This window comes from Aythya ferina (genome assembly GCF_964211825.1).
Source record: "Aythya ferina genome assembly, chromosome: 8".
Lineage (NCBI taxonomy): Eukaryota > Metazoa > Chordata > Aves > Anseriformes > Anatidae > Aythya > Aythya ferina.
The window spans coordinates 27123777-27150081 of record NC_140304.1 but is presented as its reverse complement, the minus strand read 5'-3'; the positions used below and the strand labels follow the sequence as shown (position 1 = coordinate 27150081).

Below are 26305 nucleotides of genomic sequence, written 5' to 3'. Positions count from 1 at the left end.
AAAACCAGAAAACTGCCACTATCCAGTTTACACCATGGATTCAAACATTACATGTAAGTACCATTTTTCTCATCCATAAAGAGGTCCGATGCTGCTGTCTCATTTTAATTTCAAAATTTAGATAGCGTACACACGTACAACAGGCTTCCAGATGTCTCATTATGCTTGACCACAAAAGGACTAACACTCAATTTAACAAAGAAAAAAAGAATTAAGTGTGTAACTATCAGTCTGGAACAAATTAAAATATGAGCTAATAAAGAGAAGTTTCATACTGACTTTTCATGATAGTAGGACAAGGAAATAGTAACAGAAAGACTAGAACCTAATTTCAGGTACCTATACTGATTTCTTATGACATCTGATTGTATAGGCCATGGAACTACCAGATGTTATAGAACATATGTTTGCTATTAGCAGTCATACCATTGTATTTTTGTTTTTTTCTTGAAAAGTAAAGTAAAAAAAAAGTTAAGAGTGAAAGTGAAATTTACCTGCAGCTGAAGGGTATGACGGAGAATGGTGTCCTCTAAAGCATGAATCCACTTCTCTCTCTCATCAGCATCTCGAGCTGAAAAAGTATTCAAAAGATACTGTTAAGTCACATGCAGTCTTATATACTAAAAGCCATAAGCAAACACATCTGATGTCCTCACTAAATATGGAAATAAAATCATATTATTTATCTTAAGTCATCGATGACATAATTCCACAGTTTTCTTAATATCCTGTTTATTTTTCTGTGGTTACAGCTCCATAGCGTTACTGTGTTGATCTACATTACTGGAGAGATGTTTGAAATAATCATGCAAGCAAAAAACTTTTATGCTTTGGGAGAAATTTTATTTCTCTGTAACATCAATACTCTCAGCTCCTGCTCAAGTTAAGAATTTAATATTCCTTTCCTTGTGAATTTAAGCTTAAAACTTTTTTTTTTTTTCCAATGCCACTTTTTCAATGGTAATAAAATTTAGCGAGCAATTTAGATGCAGTAGCTTTCTAGTACGTAGATGCTTGACGCTGCATCTCAGTGCACTTTAGTGGGACTTTGTATGCTCAACACTTTTTTAAGCATGTTTTTTGACAGGGTATTAGTTCCTTTTACAAATATCTAAGGTTCGTCAATCAAAGAAAAAAAAAAAAAGGTATGCTTATAAAGAATGACAGCACCACACAGGCAGAGAGAATAAAAGTACTGTGTTACTGTATCACTGACATTAGGAGCTTGTTTCTTCAGTTTCATTGTTACAATGGAGGAAGTGCTGTTTGTTAAATAAAGAAAAATATTGTAAACAGAGCTAGGTGCATCATTTTCTGCTCAATGTATATGTAATATAATTTAAATATAAATGTAAGAGTATCAGAAACATAAGAACAGCTCTGCATTTTTACTCTTTCAGTGATTATTTGTCCCTTGTCCATCTTTAGGGACATACATGGGAAGAGTTTGCACAAACATTTCCTCACTTAATTCATTAATTCATTTTTTAAATTTTCCTAGTTACGAGCAGCTCTTCAATCTGTAATAAATTACTCTTTAATTCTATGTCAGTGTGAACATAGTAACTTCACACAATGAAGTGCAAAGAATAATCTGAAGTGTTATATATCTATATTTATATACAGGCATGTATAAATACAGACGACGCCTTTACTTCACTAGTCTGAAAAGAGCTCCTTGCTGTGCTGGAGGGGTTTAAAAAAGAGAGGAGCAGACAGAGTCAGCAGACTCCAGGTGCATTAAAAGAATCCAAAGGCATTAGTAGACTGTAGGTAACTTGTCCATATGCAGGATTGGAATAGTTACTGACGATTGTTTCTAGTTCCTCATTCAAGTGGAAAATATTTAAAAGAAACAGGAAGTCTGCTAAAAGCAAGGAAAAGTTAAGTGGGTAGCACCTATTATAAACTTGAGAACTAAGATTCCTATCTGGCTTATTTGTTATGAAGCTCAGAAAAAATATCCCTAAGTTTTTATACTGAAATGTACTCTCCAGCCTCAAAAAGCCTTGTTTTCAGTGTCCCCATTCTCATTCTTATGTTTCCATTGTTTTGATTCTGCAGCTGAAACTCACCCAATACTCAAAACCACCACAGATCTTCCAAACATCTAAAATAAACATTATGTAAAATACTTATTACTTTTTCCTACATCCAATCCTATAAAAGGTAGTTCATTGGCCATTGGAATGCAAAAAGGAAAATCAGAAATCCACAGAAGAATCCATCTGCTATGCCCTCCAGCCTTTGGGAGGGGGTAGCCGTAGAGATTTCTAAAACTCTCTCAAGAAAACAAAAACCCACCAAACTTAAAATCAAGATAAACATACTTCTTCATTTAGTATATATAGCCACCAATAATGTCAATTAACAAAAGCATCAGGAAAGATGTGTTGTGAGAAATACATAAAAAAATATCTTTCTAACATAGACACTTTCTCCAAGTCTAACTGATAATGACGCCTCATAAAGCAGTGAGGCAAAATTTTCACTATGTGCAGGGTAAAGATAAAAGCCTACTTTAAAATCTAGCTTTTTTTTTTTTTTTAATTGTATTTTTCGTGACTCAACAAATCAATCCCTATTCATTGTTCTTTCAAAATAGCAAAGCGTGACCATTTGCCACAGGTGTTCTGGTAATGATACCATTAACCAACACAAATAAAAAACCTACACACAAGGGAACTTGACTACACAAAGTGCTCTCACATGTACAAAGGAAGCTTGAAGGAAGAAGTTAGGGTAATTAAATGTTACTTGGAACACCACGTAAATAACTTTCCTGCAGAAATTGCAGCAAATACCTAAGAGCTGGACTTTGCTGCTTGGAGTACTCTCAAAAGCTCAGCATTAACTTCTAACTTAGAGGGGTTCACCCTGCTAGTTCGCTGTGTTTTAACTGAAAAGCTGAACCAGCTGCCAAGGAGTAGTTTATATTGCAGTGAGACTAGACAGGATGGACAGAAGCCTTCAAATTCTTAACAGCTGACTGCCAAACATATTTTTCACTATGCAAAGTATGATTTTTCTTTTCACTTACATACACACAAACATCCTGTTCTTTTTTACATAGAATAGCTCGCACTTTAATTTCAGAATCAGGTACATTTTCCTCAGACGTTGATTTTGAATCCTTATTAGCTTCTTTAGTTCTGCTTAGCAAGAGCTGACCCCTTTGCCTAGTCATATTAATCAAGTTTATGCTTCTTACACCAGTCACCATTGGGCTGTGAATATATGTAGTTACAGTGTTCCTAACTTTTCAAATGTGTGCTCAAAGTGGCAGTGGTTAACATAGTTCAGTTTGTATAAGCTTGCTTGGGTTTGTTTCCTTGTTTACTGAGTTCTTTACTAATCATCTCCCAGTCCCAAAGAACATCCTATTAGGGAGCTGTGGTGCAAGTCGTTGGGCCAGGCTAGTACGTAACTCACGCGATGCAAAAATCCTGTGTTCAAGCTTTTCTGCCTGTGATTACTTAAACAAAAAAAGGAACAATTAAGCTGCAGAGCACTGAATTAATCTTTGTGTTGCAGCAGACTTCCTATGACCTTCCAGACGGCCAGCAAAAGGAGGTCGCTGTGTTAGTTAAATACTAATTTCAACGTACAGTGGCCCGTTAATAAAGGTTATCACATTAAGCCCCGTATATATAGTGATGCACCAACAGAAGCGAAAGGTTACAGCAACATGGAAGACCTAGAAACCAACTAATCAGTACAGTTCAATAACAAAAGTGACTTTCCCATGCTCATAAATAAGCTAAACTTTAGGAGCCTCTTTTCATTTAACAGCCCTTTTTAATAAAACCTGTCTTTGCCAGGGTTCAGCATAAGGAAAAAAAAAATCAAGCTATATTTTTTCTCTATAATAGAAATGGCAAATCTATGGCATAGTATGGTCAATCTATAGTTAAAAAGCATGAATTTCACCAACCTTGCTACTAAGACAAAGCCTTGACCACTATAAATCCAGTAATGCTGCCATGAGAAGACTGCTTACAGCGCATAAATGCGGCATCGTAACCTTTTAAGCATCCTCTGTTCAGAACAGTTTTAACTTTCAGACCATCTATCACCACCAGCAGGTCCTTCTGGCTCTCCTCCACACACTCTTTTAAGAAAACCACGGAGAAAAACAGTAGGATGCAGTTTTTAGTAAAGCAAGCTGCAAGAGAAGTTATATTAAATCTCATCAAAATGGCTGCTGGGAGATTAGGTGCAAGTAAAAGCTCCCTAATGGTAAAAGCAATTTAGAACTGAACGGCTGCCAAAAGATCACTGATGAAAAAAAAAATAAAAAAAAATCAATGGGAACATTCAAAAAAGAGATTAGCCAACATACTCAGAAACAATTTATGGGAAAAATCTGCGCACAATGGTCAGAGATCATTACCCACCTATCTGTAGGGAAAGCTACATAGCCAATGCAGCTCTGGTTAACTTCGGGCAGAGAAAACGCTCCAGTTATCTTTCCAGCTAAAAAACTCTGTGGCGCACACTGCCTCGTATTCACTCTGCAGCAGCAAGTGCTGGAGGCTTTCTTCAGCAGGTAGGGAACAAGAGCACCTTGCTCATTAGTCTGTGATCGGTCCTAAGGGCCCCCAAATCAGTCCAACCTTTTCCAGGATTTGCTCAGGCTCCATTTGGAAGGCAGTACCACCCCCTCATCCTCTGGACATCTTATGGGAAAGCTATTCCAGAATTTCTTTCTGCCAGTATGTTTGGCATAAGGCAATTACCGCCAGAACCACAGAATTTCACTAATACCTGTGCTTTTTTAGAAGTAGAAGAACAACATCTGCTCCTTCCTAACAAACAACTCCAACAAGGAGGTGGGTAGGGAGCAAGGGACAAACCCCAGAAAGTTTTTCCAAAGCTGATTCTTGCTAGGCTAATAGTTACAACAGCCAAACAAGAACCACAGACATCTGTGCGAAAATTATCTGGCATTTAAAAACCGCAGAGGTGTTACTTCAGCTGCTTATAGGTGTTTCAAATGCTTTTACACTAATGAGAAAAAGCAATTAAATATAGGAGCCCACTACATGAATATTCACTCTGCTCTTAGTCTGGTGGGTTAATGCCATAATTACCTTGCCACCCAAAATTTAAATTGCACTGGGGTGCCAACTGTCCACAGAAATACAAGTGTGTCTGCAGTTTAGAGAACACAAACAGTCCCTGTGCTTTTCTCTATTTCAAATACCAGAATCATCACCTCAGTTTTTCCTGACTTGCCAGTGAACATTTGCACAGAAATCCACACAGAGCTATATATTCACTGCTGGATGGAAGAGGGAGGAATCACTGATTGCTGAAACACTGCAGATTTACCATGATTATGCCAGTTAAGCTACTGCTACATTTTCCTAGAAGAACTAGTATTTATGGAGGAGATTACAATTTGTTCCCATACGCGTTGCATCCACAGCACATCCTCTGAAAGCTACCGGAATAATTTCCTGTGACATCTCAGGCATGGCAGAGAAAACCACTGGGTACTTAAAGCAATCCCAGTCCTATTTATGGCCAGTAAGAAAAGCACACTTAACCAGTATGCAACTGCATTACAGCCAGATTAAATACAAGGATATTTGATGTCTAGTTGAGCTTACTCCTAAGATATATTTTAACATCATTTTATATTTAATGTATATATACACATATACTCTTTCATGGATGAGGTACCAAGAAAGAAAATCAACTATTTTAAGGAGAAAATTATAAAATACAGAAAGTACTAAAGACAAGAAGTATGATTTCTACTGAGGGATTTCTACCACTCAGAAAAAGGATGCCTTACGAGCCCCCAAATAGGCTTTCACTTCTGAATTTCCCGAACTGCCCAGTCAGGTATGACAGGGATTTTAAAATGTTCTATTTTATGAAGATAAGGAGGCAGATGAAATGGCACTACAGGAAATGCTCTCAGCCTCTATTAATTTCCCAAATACAGAATAATTCTGTACTTCAGAGTTCCTACACTCTTTCCTTTGTTGTGAAGAGCTTCTATGCATTTATATAATGCACACCAAATGTTAAAGTACAGCATAAAGCATTATTTTTTCCAGCCTAAGCTTGATAGCATCTAAAGATTAGATATAAACAAGTTTGACAACTCTCCACAATACAGCATTTACCGCTAGCATTTCTAGGTCATGCACAGCAGTGCTTGGAACACGGAATATACAAAACACCACCTCACAATTCGCATGCTGGTGCTTTTTTTTTTTTTCCCCCCCGTGTTTGTCTACATGGGCATAAGGATGAAAGAAAAGTCTCGAGAATTAGTTAAAAAAAATCACTAGATTACTTATAAATACACCATAGCGTCTCAAAGTGAAATGTGTGGTTTATTTTCATTCCCTGTGACCTACTTACAGGCAGAACTCAGTAAAAAAAAAAAAAAAAAAAAAAGTCTATTACACCCACAGAGTCAATAGTCAATTATGCAGTCTTTATTCAGACAAACTTCCACTGATGTTTATGCAAAATTCCTGTATTTTCTCACCCTAGTTCAGAAGTGATGTGGTATCTTTACACATGAATGTGTAGTTTGCCAGATGACACAGGTGGAACTCTGACTGTACTGAGCCACAGGATTTTTGCCGCCAATCTCAATGAAGAGATTTTAATCTGTAGTGCCCAATAAGGTGGAAAAGTCACACTTCATAGACAAAGCCAAAGGGTTATTCTGTGGCAAAACAATCAGGTTTTTAAAGCTATTGAAGGTCATTTAAACCATGGAAAAACGTGAGATGAAGAAGGGTTTCATACAAACCTACCAAAACACCATCATCTCATTGCTTGCACACTCCCTTCTACCATGCAGTTCCCACACCTGTAGGTAGGCTGAACACAGTCTCAGTACCTTAGGCCTTCTGTATAATTTTGAGGTTGTCACAGCTGTTCTTCCCCCTTCTACTCATCTTCCTCCTGATGCCATTCTCACCCACACATACAAATCAACCCAGGCTTTGGTCTGCAGGTGTTCGTCTCGGCTCTTCTCCCTCCACCTACTGAAGACTCCAGGGCAGTCACAAGAAACAGACGCCTCACCTTGTCCAAAGAAAGAGCACCAAATGGCGTCCTGTGTACAGTGTGGTACTAACATTGATCTGTGATCTTGAGAAATTCTCAACTCAACTGCTGTTTCACTGCTACCTGCCATCAGCTTCTCCATTGCCTCTTAGGCACAAAACACCTGCCACTTGAATCCTTCACTTTTCTAAAAACTGCCTGCCCCCAATTTAGTTCATGCCGTCAGTGAAAATGAAGTGGGTATGGATACCTGAAAAATGACAGCTATCAGGGTTCTTCCTCCTTTTTTTTTTTCCTTCTTTTTTTTGCATTATTTTGCTGCAGGTTGCTAGAAAATAGTTTCAACAGTAGACTGTTGTAATAGAGGATGCTGCAGGTGCAAGAAGGAACTGCAAGGAACAGTGAAAGCACAACCACGCATCATTCCCTGCACTCTCATCACAAGTTCTGATTACTCAAAATGGCAGGACAAGAATTCAGTGGGAAAAAGCAGGTAGACTGAATAGAGAGGATGACAAAAAAAATCATACTGCGGAAGATACATGTGGTTTTAGTTCTCAGAGGAATTTCTGCAGTGTTGCCAAAGAGGAGAGGACCATTTCAGCCCCAGTGATTTGTGCAGCACAGACCCTGTCAGAAGATATATTGGGTTATGAGAAGGGAGGAGGACTGATAACACAGCTCTGCTGCAAATGTATGAAGAGACAAGGCTGGAAGTTTTGCTCTTACATAGTTGCTCATCTTCCTCTCCAATATATTAGCATTGTTGAGCATAGCATAAAGAGGAATTCACTGTTTGAGCATCACCAGAGCCCCAAAATCCCTAAAAAACGTTAGGTTGGGACAAATGATACAGTCATAGTAGCTACAAAAATCTTTGAGGTAACCAGCACAGACCAAGATTTTATACCAAAACCTCCTATTGGGCAGTGTATAAAATTTAAAAAAGCTTTCAAGACTTTTGGGGGGAAAGGCTGCAATTCATGAATTGTTATTTAAACTGGGTGATCTGATAGATTTATGTGCCTCATTATACCACAGGGACAATCGTGTGTCTGTCATTTATTTGGTGGACAAGAGTAAAGTTTCAAATACTGACCATTTCCCCAAGTAGTAGTAAAACACAGATCTAAAGGATTACATGTAATTTTGTTACTTAATACAAACACAATCTCAAATTCTGATACTGCACAGCAATTAAGGCCTTTGTGGGCCTTATAATCCTTAATAAAAGCTGCATCCCAACTTAACAAAAAATCCCTGCTTTTATAGCACTAAGACAACCTCTTGCTGTGCGTATTTCTCAGCTGGGACGGTAGGCACTCACAAAATAAGCTAGAAAGTGGGGCAGGATGGGGAAGAAGGAGAAATCCACCTTTGCCAGCTGACAGCACTCCCGTAATAAGAAAATAAACTGCACTGCAACATTCGTGCTTCCTCTCTCAGATACTTTTGCAGCAGGAATAGGAGAAGAAAGACAAAAGCTAAAGCTAAATCATCTCAGATCAATGCACTGGACCACCTCCAATCCTTCAATCCCTTATTACACAAAGCAGTGGAGACAAGACTGACTTGCCTTCCAAGGAACTGTGCTGTGAAAAAAAAGAGCTGAGTTTTCAGGTAGGAGTTTAAAAATCTGAATTCTTTCTGCAAGCAATGTATGCATAGTGAAGTACTTCCCTACAAACAGAAGCCATTATTGTTTCAGGTTAGACAGCAATTCAAATATCAACAACTCCCTTGCCAAATTGTCCTGAACATCATGTTCCCACCCTTGAATTCAAGTCATGAGCATCCTAGTGAGCAGAAAGAGCAGTTAAATGATATGAAGGATAGAAGAACTTGCTTTCCAGATGGGAAGAGCTTATAACTGTGACAACATGGATATATTAAAAAGAAAAACAAATCAGAAAAAACAGTGTTTGAAGGTTATGGAACTTTTAGAACAGGGACCTGCATTACAGCAGAAAAAAATACATTACCAAGAAGGAGCTTCCTGACAGGAAGGTGCATTAGACATCATCCCAAATGTCTTCAGCAACTTGAATGGATTTTCACATCTAATCTGAACAAACCCATGAGGGAATGCTTTGAGATCTCCTTCATTCGGAAGTCTTAGAATAAAGACATGACACTGGATATGCAGTATGACTACACAACCAGGAGGTTAAATACATTACTTTTAAATATATTTTAATATTTCTGTGGATATCCTGCCCCTCACTGCCCCCTTCCAGAGTGAGCAGGTATCAATATTGCACTAACGACAAAATAAAGTAAACAAATCTGCTGGGCTGCCTGGCAGAGCCCAAATTAAGCTGACGGTAAAATCAAAATATGCCACAAGTTTTATTGCTCATATTTATTCAGTTCACTTCCTTTCTTTATGCTCAGATGTTAAGTGTACAGATACCATATGATACATGTGCAAAGCATCATTCAATGCCTCTATTTTCTTTCTCATAAAAACTTCTAAACTTTTACTAATGCTCAGTATAGACACACCACTAGGAAGCATAGCTGCAAACAGAATAGAGGGAGGTTGTCACAAGCAGCAACAAAATATAAACTATGCACTGGAAACACTGAATTTCCCAAGATTCAGTGAGAGGCCAATCTTAGTGGGAGATGCTGGAGGTTTAGTGCTTCAGAAATTCATTTACGCATGTATGGAAATAACATCCCCATGACAAATTATTCAGGCATCTTTAAATGACTTATTTGCCCTTCATCTGACTATTTAAGTCTCTGGAGTGTTAGAGAGATCCGCAAGCTTGAGCAACTGATCGTAAGAAACAATTAACCCAGTATGAAGCTCTTCCTACATTTCCTTCAAATTCTATCGTCGTTTGTCAGCAAAATTTCACTAAGGTCAAAGAAGATTCAAGTCTTTGCCAATACTTAAAAGTCTGAGTATGCAAAAACATTTTTCCGGAGCCTGAAAGAGAAATTGTTCCACTGCAGATGGGACCCTAACTCACAGACAGGTCAGCAGATCTTGGTACTTTTAAAGTTCTGTCATTTTCCCAACTAGGCTCCAGGTTGTCTGGACCCCTGTCTGTCTTTGAAAATGAAAGACAGTGATGAGAAGGAAGATACTGTGGGTTTTTTTGTTTGTTTGTTTTTAAAGTTGCTGTTTCTAAAGCACTCCTCTAGTAAAAGTCTCCTTTTAAGAGAGTGAATATATTTATAGCTATGACTATCTTACAGAAAAAAAGTTGTATCTGAATAGTGTACAGAAAAATGTTAGAAATCGTTAAGAATACTGTACATACTCTATTCTATATATGCTATGCAGTCTCAGATTACATACAGTAGTATTTACATATATATCCACATATATATCCATTCCCTATTTATAACTGATAGTCACCTATAGTTCACATAAAAATAAAGCCTGTATAGTACGGAGTGAACTTAATGCAATGAACAAACACTGCATGAGGCATACAGCACACATTTACAGTGACCTTAAGAACAACAAATATAGTTCCCTAGAACTGTTTCATACTGAAATATCCCAGCACTAATATTTTATCTATCGTTTTACATATTCTCTTTACAGCTATATATACTGTGCTTGCATCATTATAATTTGCTGGGTGTCATGAATGTCATCTTCATAACATACTAACAGGAAAAGCATAATACATAAAATGCTGTACAAGATCTTAGTTCTATATTAAAGGAGCATACATGAATCCTGACCTGATACAAAATGCACACAGATTGAGACTATAAAGCATAAGAGGTTATGTGACAAAATTGGAGTTCAAAAATTAGCCATATAATTTAGAGCAGAACATCACGTATACCAAATAGTCTTCTTTTAAGGCATCTGGCTAACAAAAAGAGAACATAGCACATAAGAGATCACTGCAAGGAAGAGATATATTACAAAAGGTATACTCTAGTAGCTACAGATTTCTAGATTTACCTGTTTCAAGTTCTCAAATATTCAGCAGTATTTAGCTTCATTGTACTGAAAGACTGCCAGAGTACTGCATTCCATTACTGCATTAGCAATTAGCTTGCATTTTATCTGTTACCCTTTGGAACAGTAGATTTAAGTATTACTGTCAGCTCAGCATTATGAAGGTATGTTTACAAGGCAGTGAATAGGCAGAGTACAGCAGCAGCATTTAGGCAGAACTGTAGCACAAGGAATACAGATGCTAGTGACAACATGGTGTACAATTAGTATTTATCATTAGAAACATTCACACAAACACACCAGCATTAACAATAACTCCCATTTCCAAATCACTGATTTAAAAAATATGTACAATACAAAATAGGCTACAGTATTATTCCAGTTGATAAAAATTAATAAGACTGCTTACATGCAAATGCGCCTCTTGGATATTTGCAGATTCCAGCTCTATTCAATTATTTAGCTACTACATTTTAGAGGAAAAGCAAAAAGACTAACAAATGTTACTTAAAAATTATTTTAACCCAACTTCCCTAGGATTTTAACAGTAGGAAAAGAGAAATTCTCTATACAATATTATCACAGTATTTTATCCTACTGCTGCAGATAAAACAATTTAAGGAGTATATAACAACGATAATAGTACCTTACCCTTTCTACCGGTGAACCATAGCATGCAATGACGAAACATAGCAGTGGCAGATGGCATTGGTGTTAGTAAATGTGAATAAAACGATAATACCAGAGAAATGGTGACTGGCAGACAAGACACAGAAATGTAGATGAAATGAATGCAAGCTGGTAAATCTTGAAGCAAAGCTCCACCTTTAAGCCAAATGTTGCCTCTAGTCTCCTCATAATTGAGCATTAAGTTCTATTTGGATACAAATTGCAACCTTCAGACCAGTCTTGATTCTCTTCATACAGAAATGCATAATTGTATCTTGATAACGAAGATCAGAAACGTTTTGTAAGCGAAACCCATAATCAGAAGCCAATTACTTTTTCCCCTTGAGTCATTTATTCTTTACATTTTAAATCTCCGAATCCTGCCAGGACTACAGTCTCTTTCTAGCACATATGTATCCACTGCAGATGCAAATCCCTGCCTAACCTGCAGCACCCCTGGATCCAGAATGTTCTCAGTGTGCTCATTCATGCTGTTCTGTTGCCAAACATTTAAAATCATCCATCAAATACAAGTGGAATCTATTATAAGAAAAAAAAAAAAAAAAAAAAAAAAACAACACACAATCTCTTCTTTCAGCTCACCCTGAAAATGGAAGGTTTTCTGATCAACAGTTATTGTGAAGGTGCTGTCGTCCTCATCGTCTATACCAATCACAGCTCCCTGTGAAACAAAGAACAAAATCCTGATAAGGCAAGCAGTGACATCAGCAGCACACACTCTATCACTACACCACCGGAATTTAAAAAGCATTGACAAATTAGAAGCACACTGAATACTGTAAAAAACAGGAAGATCCTCTGTTTAATCATGGGATGTAAGTCAGTTCTTTAATAGAACACATTTTTAGTTGCAGAAAAAAAATAATTATTATTATTTGGAAAACTTTATGATTTTCTGAATGGGAAAATGAATCTTTTACCTTTGTAACGGAGATGGCTTTATGCTACAGCATCATTATAGTAAACAGTGTTCTACTATTCTCTACTACATTTCAACTTATATTTTGAAGAAAAGTGGGGAGCAATAACTTATAAGTACTTTCCGTGTCTAAAAATACCAGTTCACTGATATGCGACAAAAAGAAACTCTTGACCTAATTTTATCTGCCTCTGTATAAAAACAATCATTCCAGCAAAATGAATTCAGCCCACCATGTCATGTCACTAGCACACTGCCTGATCTCATTTCCAGCCCCTAAGTAAATATCAACAGTAAGCTAACAGGATGCATCAAAGACGGCTAGCTTTGTCGTCCAATTGGTGACAAATTTTTAGAAGGAAATGCGAAGATTACATAGAGTTAAAGACCATCTGTGCTCAGCTATTTACAAATATATCCACATCTTCTGCCATTCCTGCCCCTTAACCCCAGTACATAACAAACAGCACAGTTGCACCCAGGGGAGGAAAACACTGAAAAAAAAAAAACCTTTCCAGGCCTCTACCGCCTCTCAGTAAAATCATGACATCTAACCCAAAATACTTCAAAAATCCCCAAAGGATTTACTCAGTTTCTCTTCTCCTTTCCCAGGAGACACAGCATCAGGCTCTGTTTCATCTTTCCTCTCTCCCACAAAGCAGAAAGACATCACTGGAAGGCACATGGGCTTGAAGGGTAAATCCTGCTCTTACATGCAAGTAAACAGCCAGCGATGAGACTGCAAGCTGGCCCCAGCAAGTGCTGGCCCCATTTAGCCAAGCGGGGCCCAGCAGCTGCCACACAGGTATAGGTAAGTACCAGGCCTGCCCAAACAGAGGAATCTGTTTCGTATAGACCCAAGGGCAGGGAGATGTGAATCGATCATACATGTCCTTCCCAGCCCCATCAGAGGTTTCTGGACCGTGTGCGGCTGGGCCTGTCACAGGCACTTCAAGGCCGCAGGAGGAGCAGGTCCTCTATGGGAGCAGCACCAAGCACACGCTGTAGGATATACGGCAGGAAGGGATAGCTCCGAACTGCTTCTTCCCCTCTGATGCCCTGCGTGTACCACACAACTTCTCCAAAAGAATATTTTCAGGCTTTTACAGGTTTTTCATGGACAGCTCTGTGATTGCTATACAAGAGGCACCCAAAAATTACACCTGTCCATGGTCATTCTGAATACTTGTAGTACCAGGACATTACAACAACCAGAAGACCACCTGTTAAGTTCTGGTAATCACGCAGTGTGCCAGTTTCATGACATTTCTGGCCAAATTCATCTTGTCAGAATGCTTTTTCGTTTCCTCAGTAGACCTCAGACAAAACATGTCTGGCATTCACTCAGCTTTGCTATGCAGAAAGTCAAAAGATCACTTCAGATCTTACCAAATCATGGTCTGGTTCCTCCACACCTGCTGTGTCAAAAAACTGTAAGTCATACACCAAGAACATGATATTCTTTCCCAGTTAATGTAGGTAAAACTAACGCAAGGCTAAGAAGGCCAGATTGGGACAGCTGAGTCCTGCCTCCATCCCAGGTGGTGGAAGGAAACTGAGAAGCAAGAAGCACACACTGCTCTCTGATGCCTCAGCACAACGCTCCACAAAGTGCACGAGCTCAGATCACAGCACTAAGGCTAAGTGAGCATAAGCAGAGAAGATGCTTCTTTTGTCATATAGACAATACGTATTGACAAGTGAAAAAAAAAAAAAAGCACATGAAACTTGAAGTGTTTATTACAGAAAGCTTAGGCAGGACCTAAGCATAGTACAGATGACAGATTCCTCCACCAGCACACCTTCCTAAATACACCATGACAGTAAACAAAAAACATAATTTGAAGATGAAACTCCATGACCTATGAAACATGAGTATAAAACACAAAAAGGCAAGGAACAAGCTTATAAAAATCCATTCAAGAAAAAGGGAGGTATTTTAGGCAAATTGCTTAAGCTACATGCTTGTTTATGTTCACACCTAGAGTTACAAATCAACAATTGCTCTCAACAGAAAACCTCTTTGATAAAATTTCAGGTTGCAGAAGCCCATCTGTTCAGCTATTGGTATCATTGTCATCTGCCAGAAGAGCTGCTTTACAAAAGCAAAAAGACAACGACCCCTTCCTCCCTCACAAAATAAACCCCACACACACATTCAGATAGAGTCAGCAAACCTCAGCAAAACTCCTAAGAGTAATCTGCTGTGGGAGAGTGGCAGATGGGGAAAGAGAAAGGGATTGTTTCATCTTAAATGCATATAAAAATGGATAATGCAATGTTGAACAGATTGTTCACTTTTAATATTTCCTAAACTGACAGGCTGAAGCCAACCTCCACATTTACATGCTCACAACACAATTAAAGCAGGCATGCTTTTTCAGACTACATTTTTCTACACAATGCAAAAAAGCACCCACAAATCTTTGGGAACGTAATGTTGTAGACAGTGGTTTGAGTTTACATTACCCTTTAAGAAGTTACGTATTATGTTACCAGTACCCTAAAAAGACAAAAGTGCAGTAAAGTCATCTGGAATCCAGATGAATGGGGATTCTCTGTATGAAGCTCAAAAGGAGACCCCTTTATTAGGCCCCCAGAAAGTGGTAACAACTTAATAAGGGAATAACTGGGAAAAAAAAGAGACAGAGTTCTGCTGCAACACTCATCAGATTGTGACAATCAGATTGTGTGACAGATCCCCTTCTCTACATTTTTTACTTCAAGACTCAAAATGCTCTCATTTATGCCCATTACCCTCCTGACTCATTCCCCCTATTTACATCAGCATCTCACAAGACCACTGCATACTGGAGCCACAGACTCTACGAGAAACAGGAAAAAACACAGCAAAAGGACTTGTGCAAGAATATTTTTTGGTAAGTGCACAATCACAAAGTAGAAACTGAGCATGTGCAAAGCCACCACAGCATTCCTGGCTCTCTGCAGTGCTGTCACTTCAAGCCACAAGAGCAGCATTCACAGCTGAACGTCCCAGGCCAGGACGGGTAACACCCAGTTTTCCTGTGCTGTGTCTTCCTGCCTCTGTTTCCCCATTATGTAACCCCCCTCAGCTGACATTTCAAAACCTTTCTTCCTTCCCTTTCCACTCCTCTTTTGTTTTGCTTCTGTAAAGACCACGTGCTGTGTGACGTTACTACACAGCACTACAGCACCCTGAACGAAGCACAGGCAAGCTGCAGGCCTAGAGTGTCCAAACTGGCAGAACAGAGGGCTCACAAGCAGAATAAAAGCAAACCAGGACAGAAGGAATGCAGTTTTACAACAACTTCTGTAGGTACAGAACATATCTATATACAAACATATCCAAACACACAAAGAAATGAGAACTGCAAACAGCAACTTTTCTGCAGCATTTTACTGCCAACCCATCTTACTCTGTCCTATGATGCTTTTTAAGACAACGTATAAAATGCATAACACTTTTATACAATATATAAAATAACAGAATGCAATCAGCCCACAATGTCATTTGACCTCTAATGTTTTCCATCTTTAAGTACTTTCACTATTTCAGTATTTCGCAGAGTCAAGAATAGAGCCTAAAGCTCAAAAGTCTCCTTGCAGTTCTCTCCAGTAGGCCATAATATCCACAGTACGTCATTAAGTACCGAAGAAAATAAAACTTACCCTGAGTCTAACACATCCTCGGCGTGACCCTCTCATCATCTTGTCTTTTGACTGAAAAAGCAAAAAAAAAAAACATATCACTGGATTAACAAATATTATAAGAAGTGCAAGGAGGAAGTTATTCAAGGCAATTAAGAATAAACCATGTCGGTATAATGCTTTATTGACTGATTGAACGATCTCTGTTACAAACTACGTTTGTTCTGACACAAAAGAGGGGATAACACCATGGTATGACAAAGTAATTCTTCCAAAAAATAAGAATACGGTACCATGCTTCGAAAATTTTTCAGAGATATGTTGAAGAAATAATTGGAAGATGCAGTCTGCACCTTTACAGAAAGTCAGAAGATATGAAGAAAGACACTGATTAAGGAATACTAAAAATTGGCAGAGTGCTGATTTACATCTACCTCCTGCCTCTCCTGCTCTTGGGAGAGCGCCCATATAACATGTTTCTGTCAGAAAGTTCCCTATAGTCATTCCCCTTCATACATACATAAATGTCACGTCCAGACAAGTTTCTAAGTCTTATTTCCTGCTTTTATTCCAGGAGTTAGAAAATTCATGTCTATAGCCATTCAAGTGATAAGATTGCAGACCAGAAACCAGGATTCCTCCGTCCAGAACCAGTGCCTAAACCTGTAGCCTAGCCCACCTTGCACCTAAATTACTGAATCTCTTCTTTAGTAGCTCTGTTTGAAACACTGACTAGCTAATTGTAAACATCCCACCCACTGCTAGCTCAAAACTGTGATCTTAATCTTTCAGCTATTCCCAGCACTGCTTAGGGTAGATTTTGTCAGCACGCGTCTGCCAATGCCATGTTATTGGGCACTACTGGCAAGCCCAAGTAGTACACACACAAACCTGTTGAGATAAATAAAAAGGAAAAAAAACATCTGGAGGAATCCTAAATATTTTGTTTTCTGATAGATGCAAAACATCTTCTGGTTTTCAATTACCTCCCCCTTGTTATTATTTTTTAATGATAACTTTTATGCCATCGTAACCTTAGCTACAAAGTCTTTAGTCTTGCCTAATACAACCCTTTCTCTGTCACCACCCAGATACAAACTACATTTGTTCAGGTCATGGAAACACAGGTAATGCTGTGGTGGCACGAACAGGTTCTCTGCCTGTCACCTCTGAAACACGCTCTTCTCTCCACCAGGATCCTAATACTTCCATGTGCACAATATATCACTGTGATTATGACTAGCCCTATTTTCACTGGAGCCACTAGACAGTGAAATCTTATTGATAACAGTGGGAAAAGACAGGGGGCAGAACTATCAGCCTTAACAGCAATAAGTTATTCTTCATCTGCCGTACATCTGAGAGACAGAGCTCCATCAGAGCTATCGATGATAGCTGCTTCTCCCACAGAAAGCCTGAGGCACTCACGGCAAGGCCTGTTCACTAGAGGTAATATACAAACACAGCACTCCAAGCTTCAAATGAAGTGAAATTTTGCTTCAAATGAAGCGAATTTTTGCTGATCTCTCCCTCAATTCGGTCTCTAATTTACCAAAGAATCTTCTGAGTGTTAGAAACCATCAGTATCACTCTCCGTGTTCTCATATCGACACGGGTTAGCTGATCAAAACACAGTGGGTGTAAGGACTAGCAGGGCCTCCATAATGTATTCTACAGATGTATGACTTCTTTGTAGATTGCCTGCATGAAAACTTCTACATTGGGAAGATTTTTTTTCAAATTTTTGTTTTGTTTTGTTTGTTTTTTAAAGTACAAGACCAGAGGAGTATCTACAAACAAAGCTACTCCAATAATTTTGTCAGAACTTGTATATACCTGGGACACACCTCACTAGAGTACACCTACACGTAGATTTTCGCTATTCATTGCCATGAGTGAGCTCCTAAAATGGGAGAGGGCTACTGAGAGCTTACTGCTCCCTCTGGTGGTTTCCCTCAGAAATACTGGCATGATCTCAGCAGGAAAAAAAAAAAAAAAAAAAAAAAAAAAACAGTACCTGGGCTGCAGCTGCAACTCCAGAGGAAAAGGAAAGAGAAAAAGGAGCCTGCAGAGCACAGGGTGGGCACCAAGCCTCTGGGCTTGTCCTGCCCAGATCCCTGAGACAGACAAGGGGAGATGGGAGCCAGTCCTACAGCAAGGAAGGGAAAGACCCCAACAACCCCAACCTGCCCTGTACAGGCTGAGCATCAACTCGACCACAAAAGATCCTTTAATAGCCTTTTTTTCTTGTACATCACATTTTAATGGAGTAGAAATTGAGTTTCAACTTGATAATGCTTAATGTTCTTAGCCTGAAAAAAGATTTACAGGATAAATCACGGGTTCAGCGTGTGGTCCTGTATATTTACAATTTCCTCATCTTCAGACAGAGCTTTAATTGGTTAACACAATTACAATGAAATGGCAAATCCAATTCCTTCTACCTAAGCAGCACGAGTACCTGCCATTCTAGGATCTGAACGAAAGCACGCAGCTGCCCTCACAAATCGAGCTGTATCCTCACAGCAGAACTGAGCAAATCTTTCCAAACATGGCTCATTTGACATTTTAGATTTGCCCCCACCCACCAGTAAGATTTTATAAAATGTAAAATTTGGACAGCTTGCCCTTAATATTTTCTGCTTTTACTCTTTGGCTGAAGGGGAAAAGATCAGGCGCTGATATAGCATGTCTTATACTTGGTCAAATATTCTTGAATAATTAAGGGGGATTACAATAATCCCATAAATGTTTTGAGGAGTGGTTCCACTTCAGGGAACAAAATCTCCGACAGCTGAAAGACGTGTGGGAATAGCTACCAAAAAGTCACATTTTCCTTTCTTTTTATATATGAAATCTCAACACGCAGATATCTTTTTTCAGTGATCAGTTTTAAAACTAGGGAAAATGACATTTTCAATAAAATTCCCATACACACTGTACTGATTTTGATGATAACAGACTTGAATAGGTTACAAGCAGGGAGCAAAAAGAGATAAATCTCACCTGAGGCTCAAATAAAAATTCATAAAAATGAACAAAGATATACAGTATTACTGCAGGGGGAATGTACATATCTGCCAAATAATCTGGCCTTTATTGGTTTCTTTTTTACGTCCACACAAAGAAGTTTGATCAAGTACAGAACTGATCTAATGTATGGCATTTCAGGTAACCTACAACTTCTTAGAGAAATGAAAATAACTCCCGGGTTTATTTTAAAAACAAACAAACCCAAAACCAAATGAAAACCCCAACTTCTCCCCTTCTTTTTTGGATTTATTTCCTTTGAGTTTCTGAGCTGTCTGGGAAGTCTGACATTTCAGCACAAAACCCAGCTGCTGCCTGCCCCCAACACCTCTCGGGCCCCAGTCCTGCAGTGCCGAGGTGCACAGGACCCGCAGAGGTACCTTCTTCACTCACACAGCACTGCCAAGGGGATCTCTAACGTAAGCACACTGATGAGCAAAACCATTTGTGTCATTTAATTCCCTTTAGGGAGGGGGAACATGGAACAAGCTCTATTTATAAACACTGATTTTTGCAGTTTAACTACATCTGCAGGACAACTTTCCATAATAGCTATTGTTTTCACCAAACGCAAAGGCAACCCTTGTTTTTCAAGCCAAAATAAAACCCGATGAATTAAAAACTTAACATGCTGTTCCTGTAGCTCCCCGCTCTCAGGAGGGCCTCCTTGAGCACGGGGACAGCAGTAACACCCAGCCCAGAAGAGCTGCAGCTTCTTTGACCCCTCCAACCATTGTGGGTCAGGCATGAACTACAGGGGACAACGGCAGCACCCCGAAATTGCTTGAGATCTCAATTCCTCTTGAATTCAATTAAATTTGCTCTGAAATTAAAACTAAACACAGGCAGCTGGTGTACCTGAAGCTTTGACTTCTGTGGATACAGTCATACAGCAGGAACCAAAACCTCAGCTACCACCAAACAGCAAGTAGAAGCAAACACTTCTAAGAAGCATCCTACTTCTTAGGTGTTTAGAATCTCAGTTGCATTAAACCAACGCGTTTCTTGTCTGGTAGTGCACATGAAAATTTACACTGAAACAAAGGCTGCAACAATTAATTTCCAAGAAATTACACACAAAGTTCGACTCGCTTTTTGAAAGGAAAGTGTAGGCAGGCATCTAAAGATAACAACGAACACTAGAGGAAAAGTTGCCTTGTATCTGCTGGAAAAGTTTCCTCCCAGAACAAAAGTGCTCATTAGGCTCAGGGAGTTTAACTGCCTCGCTCTCAACCTGCGCCAAGGAAGCTTTCAGATCAGTGGGGCAGGCAGCATGGCTGGCTTTGGGGGGACAGCCGACATGCAGGTCAGGGTAATAAGTGCAAAATGAACCCATCAAATGTTTCCAGACAAATCTGAGCAGGCACAGCATGTTTCTACCAGATGAGAAATGCCACAGATGTGCAATGCACAGTAGTGAGCAAGTACTGGGAGACCTAAAACCAGACGTATTGCGTAAATATTGCAGAGAGCAGTATTAATTCAGCAGTATTAATTCAGCATTACTGAAAGCAAGTCAGGCAGCATCACATAAAAATCACCTGTTTGGTTCCAGGAAATAAGTACTGCTCTAGTATTTGAGTAAATTTACTCCCCAGGAGGAAAACCTAGCACTAGTGTCAAGCATTAAACCCTAGCTATCAAATTCTAAGGAAAAAAAAATTAAAAAATCAGATTTTGGAAAGATCACGTTTCTAAAGATACTAGAAGCTGTAACGGGTCTTAAGTTCCATACATAATTAAGGTAACAGATTGATGTATCAGTTGCAATTTGTTGGATTTATTTCCCAACTTTAATAAAAAATTCTACTGCAGGAAGATAGGAAGGGATACCATGCTGGCTGGCAGAATCCTGCACCTATGGCCAGCAGATGGAGAAACACCTGCTTCTCCTTCTCCCACACCCCTACCCTACAGGGAGATGCTTAGGGACACAGGAAAAGAAGGATAAATTGGTTTTGGCTCTTCTAATGCTTACTGAAAGTATATCTTTTATTTTTTTGCTGGGAATTTTACATGTTACTGTCATAAGGGTATGTACCTTGATTGGTACAAGCAGATTGTTATTAATTAAATTATAAACCTGTAATAATTTATTAACTGCATGGAAACCTTTGAAACAAACAGTTGAAACTAGGCACAAAATTCAATCTAGCGTTGAGTAACAGCCACCTTATTATTTTTAACATGTGAATTCAGAATTACCTTCCTTACCATACGTAGTTTGCAGACAGTTTTGTCTGGTTTTATTCGACTCACTGAGCTGGTTGCAGTGCATGGGACAGATCAAGCTCTTGCAGAAAGAAGTGTCACATCAGCTCAGAACGGAAAGCAGAGGCCAAAAGCAATGTTTGTACAAAAGCAGAGCTTTTTTTTCCTGTTTTCTTCAAATTTTTGCACACAGCTGTTGATTGAGAAACTGTATTTGCAAAAAGCCAGAAAATGTATTCAACTGAAAGGCTCTAACAGAGGGGCACTGAGCCATAACTCCAGCTTCAGAGGCATCATTTGAAATCAAGTTAACGAGGTTTGTTCCCAGTTTACCACTGAAATGAAACCAGAACAAAATCTGAGCCCCTCTCCTCAGTATGTGGATCGTACACTCCACGAGCACTTCTTCAAGGCAGCACCTCCAGCATTCAAGTTGCCAACTAGCAGAAATCTTTCAAAAGCACAAGGGGGGAAATAATCTTACAACACCACAACCGCTTCCTCCTACAACAGGTTTTGCACAGATTTTGCTCCTGAAAGTGACTAACCAGTTGGTGTATGTTTTCAGAAGTATTTTAATGAAACAATTAACAGAAACAACAACAGCGTACCAAAGCCATTAATCTAGCCTTCAGGAATTTATTGGTACAAGAACCATAAAATGATTGGAGGCTACCCAATTTTGTTTCAAGAACACAGACTCTGGAGTTGTCACATACATCTTTTTTCTCTTTCAACCCTCATTCACTACACCAGGCAGCGTTAAGTCTGCAACAGCTTGAACAGTTCTCCTTTCAATACTGTCATGCATCAGATACCTACAAAGATTTAAAATATTTTAAGGAACTGACCTTCCTATCTACTGACCCTGGTCTTAGCATTGCTTGCACAACTATGCCAGTTCAGCTGTTCATTATACAAGTAAAATATTTATTTAAAGAATACAGTTAAAACAATAATTTTAATCAGATTTTCAACCCTGAGGGGTTCTCTGGATTATTTCTACGGGATTCCCAAGGGTAATCAAGGCTATAGCTGATGTGTATTTAAGGCAGCACTGCTGCCAGAAAACACAAACAAAAAGCAAATCGCGTTCACCTCCCTCTCCCTCCCCAGCCATTTCTCTGTCTTCATGCTATCTGCCAGCACAATGCCAACACACGTTTTTATACTGACAGGCAGAAAACAAACTACAAAACGGATTCAACTGAAAAAACAAATCAGCAGAAAGTTATTTTTCAGCTGGAATCCAGCTTAGGGAACAACTTTACAACTCCTGTGACAAGGCAGAAATGATCTATTTGGAGGCTTTTCTTTTAAATATCATCTGTGCCTCCAGCTACAGCCTGAAAAAAGTGCAGTGCATCAGGAGACTTCTTGCATCTGCTATACCTCCAGAAGGAAATATTGGTGGATTCACAAATCAAAGAATATTGAGGGAATAAAAAGTCCTTTGTCAAACCAATCCAAAATGGGATAATCATTTATTTCATATCTTGCTCTTTTGAAAATAAAACCAAACTGAACCAAAAACAAACAAATGAAAACAAACAAAACACCAACCACTTACTGATACTAGACAATCATTTATTTGAACAAAACCATGCAAAAACAATCAATATTTGGATGACAAGTCCAGGTCATATTCTCTGGAATATAATTGCATTTGTTTATGAGTGATATAAGTAAATTTGAGTGATTTTTCTCTTTTAGAAGAGGAATGTACAAACACAAACTACAGAAGAAGAAAATTTAAAAAAGCAAACAATTCGGCATTGTAAAAAAAATGTAACTGCAATTGAATTAATTTGTTTCTGATGTATGTATTCAAAACACATTTAGGTTAACATCTACTCATTCTACTAAAAGAAAGAAATACTAACTTAGCTGCAATACGATTGTGCACTAACTCTGAATGATCACGGTGCATCAAGGGTACTTTTCTGCAGTCTGTTTTATGCTACTATGAAAGAAGATTAAAATACAATCGTGCAGGGACACATCTCTGAGCAGATCTACATGTACTTTTCTGGGTCTCTCTCTAAGGAAGAGTTCAGCTGCCTCAGAAGTTGTTACCTTGCAGCCTTCCCCAACTCTGCTGCCAAAGGTTAAGTGGCTCTTGGACCTACTGGAGAAAGTTCCTGCATGCGCAACTTTTTGGATTGCAGTGGGCTAAGGAGTCTGCAAAAGGTGATGAGAAGGTAAAAGCCGATCAGTTAACTGTAATCTCTCCTATCAGCAAAGCTGTTTCCAGGTTGCATGTTTATGAGCCAGGTAGAAACAATCTCAGCGCACCCCACCCATGCATTGCGCTCATCGGGAAGGGCCAGTTTCAGGCTTAAAACCATTCAGCTGCATGTACACAAGCAGACTAAGACAACAATATTGCTTCCGACGGAAACTGGCTCAGAAGGAACAGAGTAATCGATCTTATGTACCCTATAAAGCCGTCGTTTCGAAATACATGTGTACATACACAGAATCATAGAGGAAATCAGGTCATTTCCCCACACACATAAGGCTCCCAAACCTGCTACCATTCCAGATTGATGTTGCTTACTTACCAGTCTTAAAAACTAACGTTCCTGAGTTATTACTCTAAAACTGAAGGTGTAGCTGAAAGGAAGAGTACCCCAGTACCTTCCATCAGTACTGGTGAGGCATGTGGTCACCTGGGACCCGATGCGAGTTCCCCCTCCAGCCCTACCCTGCAGACCGCGCAGCCCCATTAGCAGAAGCAGCCTGCCTGCAGCAGGACCCCTTCTTCTGGCAACGAGTCTTTAACTACCTTGAGTTCAACACGACACAGGACACACGCCCTCAGGTACAGGAAGGAATTCAGGTATCTAGAGAATGGCGTAACAAGTACTTCACAGACATGCAGAAAAGGTTGATAACAGCGTTCCGAAGTAAATCTTAACTGAAGGGCTTTCTTGGCGGTAAAGGCACAAAGCAGAGACCATGGTTTGATTTCTTGATCCCAAGCTGAACTTTTAGGGCAGGTGGTTAAAAAAAAAGAAATCTTTAATCTGTGAATCTGTAATCAATGATCTGAGTCATTGGAATAATAGAAAACATAGTAAGTTATACAGAATAAAGGGGTAATGCATATGTAGGGATACCTAATCATAGGAAATAAGGAAATTTAAGAACTGGTACTTATTAAACTGGCAAAGACCAGAATGAAAGTGACCGCAGTATCCAGAGTCACGACATGCCCCTTCACTAGTCATCAGCGAGTGTTTCTATTCCTGCAGCTGAGCATAAAATGACTTTGCACCTTGGACCCTTACTTAGACTACCTTCACTAATTCGGCTCGATCAAACAGCTGACATCTGAACAGCCACTAAAGAGCAACTATAAAGGCACTTTTATTTCTCCGTCATATTCCAGATCCAGAAAGGATTTTTAATCGATGCGAATCAAAGCTGCTGTACAGTTTATAGCTGGCTTATGCTGAGGGGTACAAACTCCCAGAGCCAGAGACCTAAGCTCCTTTTGAGCAGTGCTGGAAGCTCAGATTTAGGGAGCAGAGGTTTCCCACACCGTGCTCATGTACCTGTGCCTTCACAAACAGGGAAGGGCTGGACAGGCACCCCGAGCTGTTATTTGCCATAAACCTCCTCCAGCTCCTGACAGGCTGAGCGTGCACGTGTGTTACGCGGGCCGATAACCCGATACACAGACCGAGCGCCAGCTCTCGCTCCACACTGCCCAAACTTAGCTGTGCACGCAGGGCCCTGCCAGCCGCCTCGTTTTGGGGCACATCCTCAAAAAAAAAAAAAAAGAAAGAAAGAAAGAAAAAACAAGCTGCGCTGTTAAAATACTTGTAGGAATTTTGACTCCAGCCGCCGGCCAGCGGCCAGCAGGGAGAAGCCTCGCAGCGCCTCTCGCCGCTCCCAGCGCCTCGCTTCAAAACTTCGCGGCCGGGAGCCGGGAGCCCCTGTGGGGACATTGGGGGGGGGGAACGGCTGGGGGCGACCCGCGGCTGAGGTAACGAGCCCAGGACGGGGGCAGGACCGGGGCGAGGGCTGCACCGGGGCAGGGGAAGGACCGGGAGAGGGCACTGAGGCGGCCGGGACACCTCGGCGAGGCTCGGACCCCGCAGGGCAGCGGGGCGAGGCCGCTCCGGGGCACGGAGGAGCCCCCACCGCCACCGCCCCCCCACCCTCGGGGCCGCTCCGCCACCGGCCCCCCCCGTCCCGCCCCCGCCCCGGTACCCCTCGCCCCCATCCATCAATCACCCCGCACGGCCCCGCCATTGGCCGCTCCCGCCGCCTCCTCCTTCCCCATTGGCCGAGCCGGGCGCTCGCCCCGCCCCCATGTCCCCTCCCCGCCCTCACCTCCCCCCTCCCCGCTCCTCCAGCGGGCTCCCCGGGCTGTGCTGCCCGAGCCGCGCTGCCCGCCGCCGCCCCTCACCGTGTAGTAGGAGAGGAGCCCGGCGTTGTAGTCCAGCACGAACCAGCGGTACTGCCAGCCCTTCATCACGTTGGTCCATTTGCTCAGCGGGCCCTCCATGATAGACGCCATCTTAGGCACCGAGCCGCGCGCGCCCCGCCCGTGCGGTGAGGGGAGCACAGGGCACAGGCACGGCGGCGGCCGGCAGGGGAGGGGCGGGGCACGCAGCGAGGGGGCGGGGACAAGGGCTCGCGGCCCCTCCCCAGAGGGCGGGGCTAACGGCTGCCGGGGAGGCGGGGCGCTGTGAGGTGGCGGCCCCCTGAGGGGGGGGGGCCGGGGTCTCCTCAGGGCTGTGGGGAGGGCGGGTAGGGCGCGACGTCCCGTTTCGGTGGCTGAGTTGGGCGTTTTTCTGTCAGATGAAATAAATGGTGCTGCTGCGTGTGGTGGTGTG

At 40.7% G+C, this 26305-nt stretch overlaps 1 protein-coding gene across 4 annotated transcripts in view; it reads right to left on the bottom strand.

Annotated features, from left to right (window-relative positions):
• The window catches only part of OSBPL9 (oxysterol binding protein like 9), a 60661-nt gene extending 34590 nt beyond the window's left edge, over positions 1-26071 (bottom strand). For 2 of the 4 annotated variants that reach the window (XM_084527833.1, XM_084527834.1), the window contains exons 1-4: positions 25876-26066; positions 16236-16286; positions 12248-12326; positions 495-571 (exon numbers count right to left, since the gene is read on the bottom strand). In XM_084527833.1, the coding sequence (XP_084383959.1) occupies positions 495-571; positions 12248-12326; positions 16236-16286; positions 25876-25986 (318 nt within the window). In that variant the 5' untranslated portion in view covers positions 25987-26066. Of the gene's footprint in view, positions 1-494; positions 572-12247; positions 12327-16235; positions 16287-25875 lie in introns of all 4 variants that reach the window. The other 2 variants (XM_084527837.1, XM_084527839.1) reach the window with 2 other exon arrangements.
• Between the last annotated feature and the right edge of the window lie 234 nt (positions 26072-26305).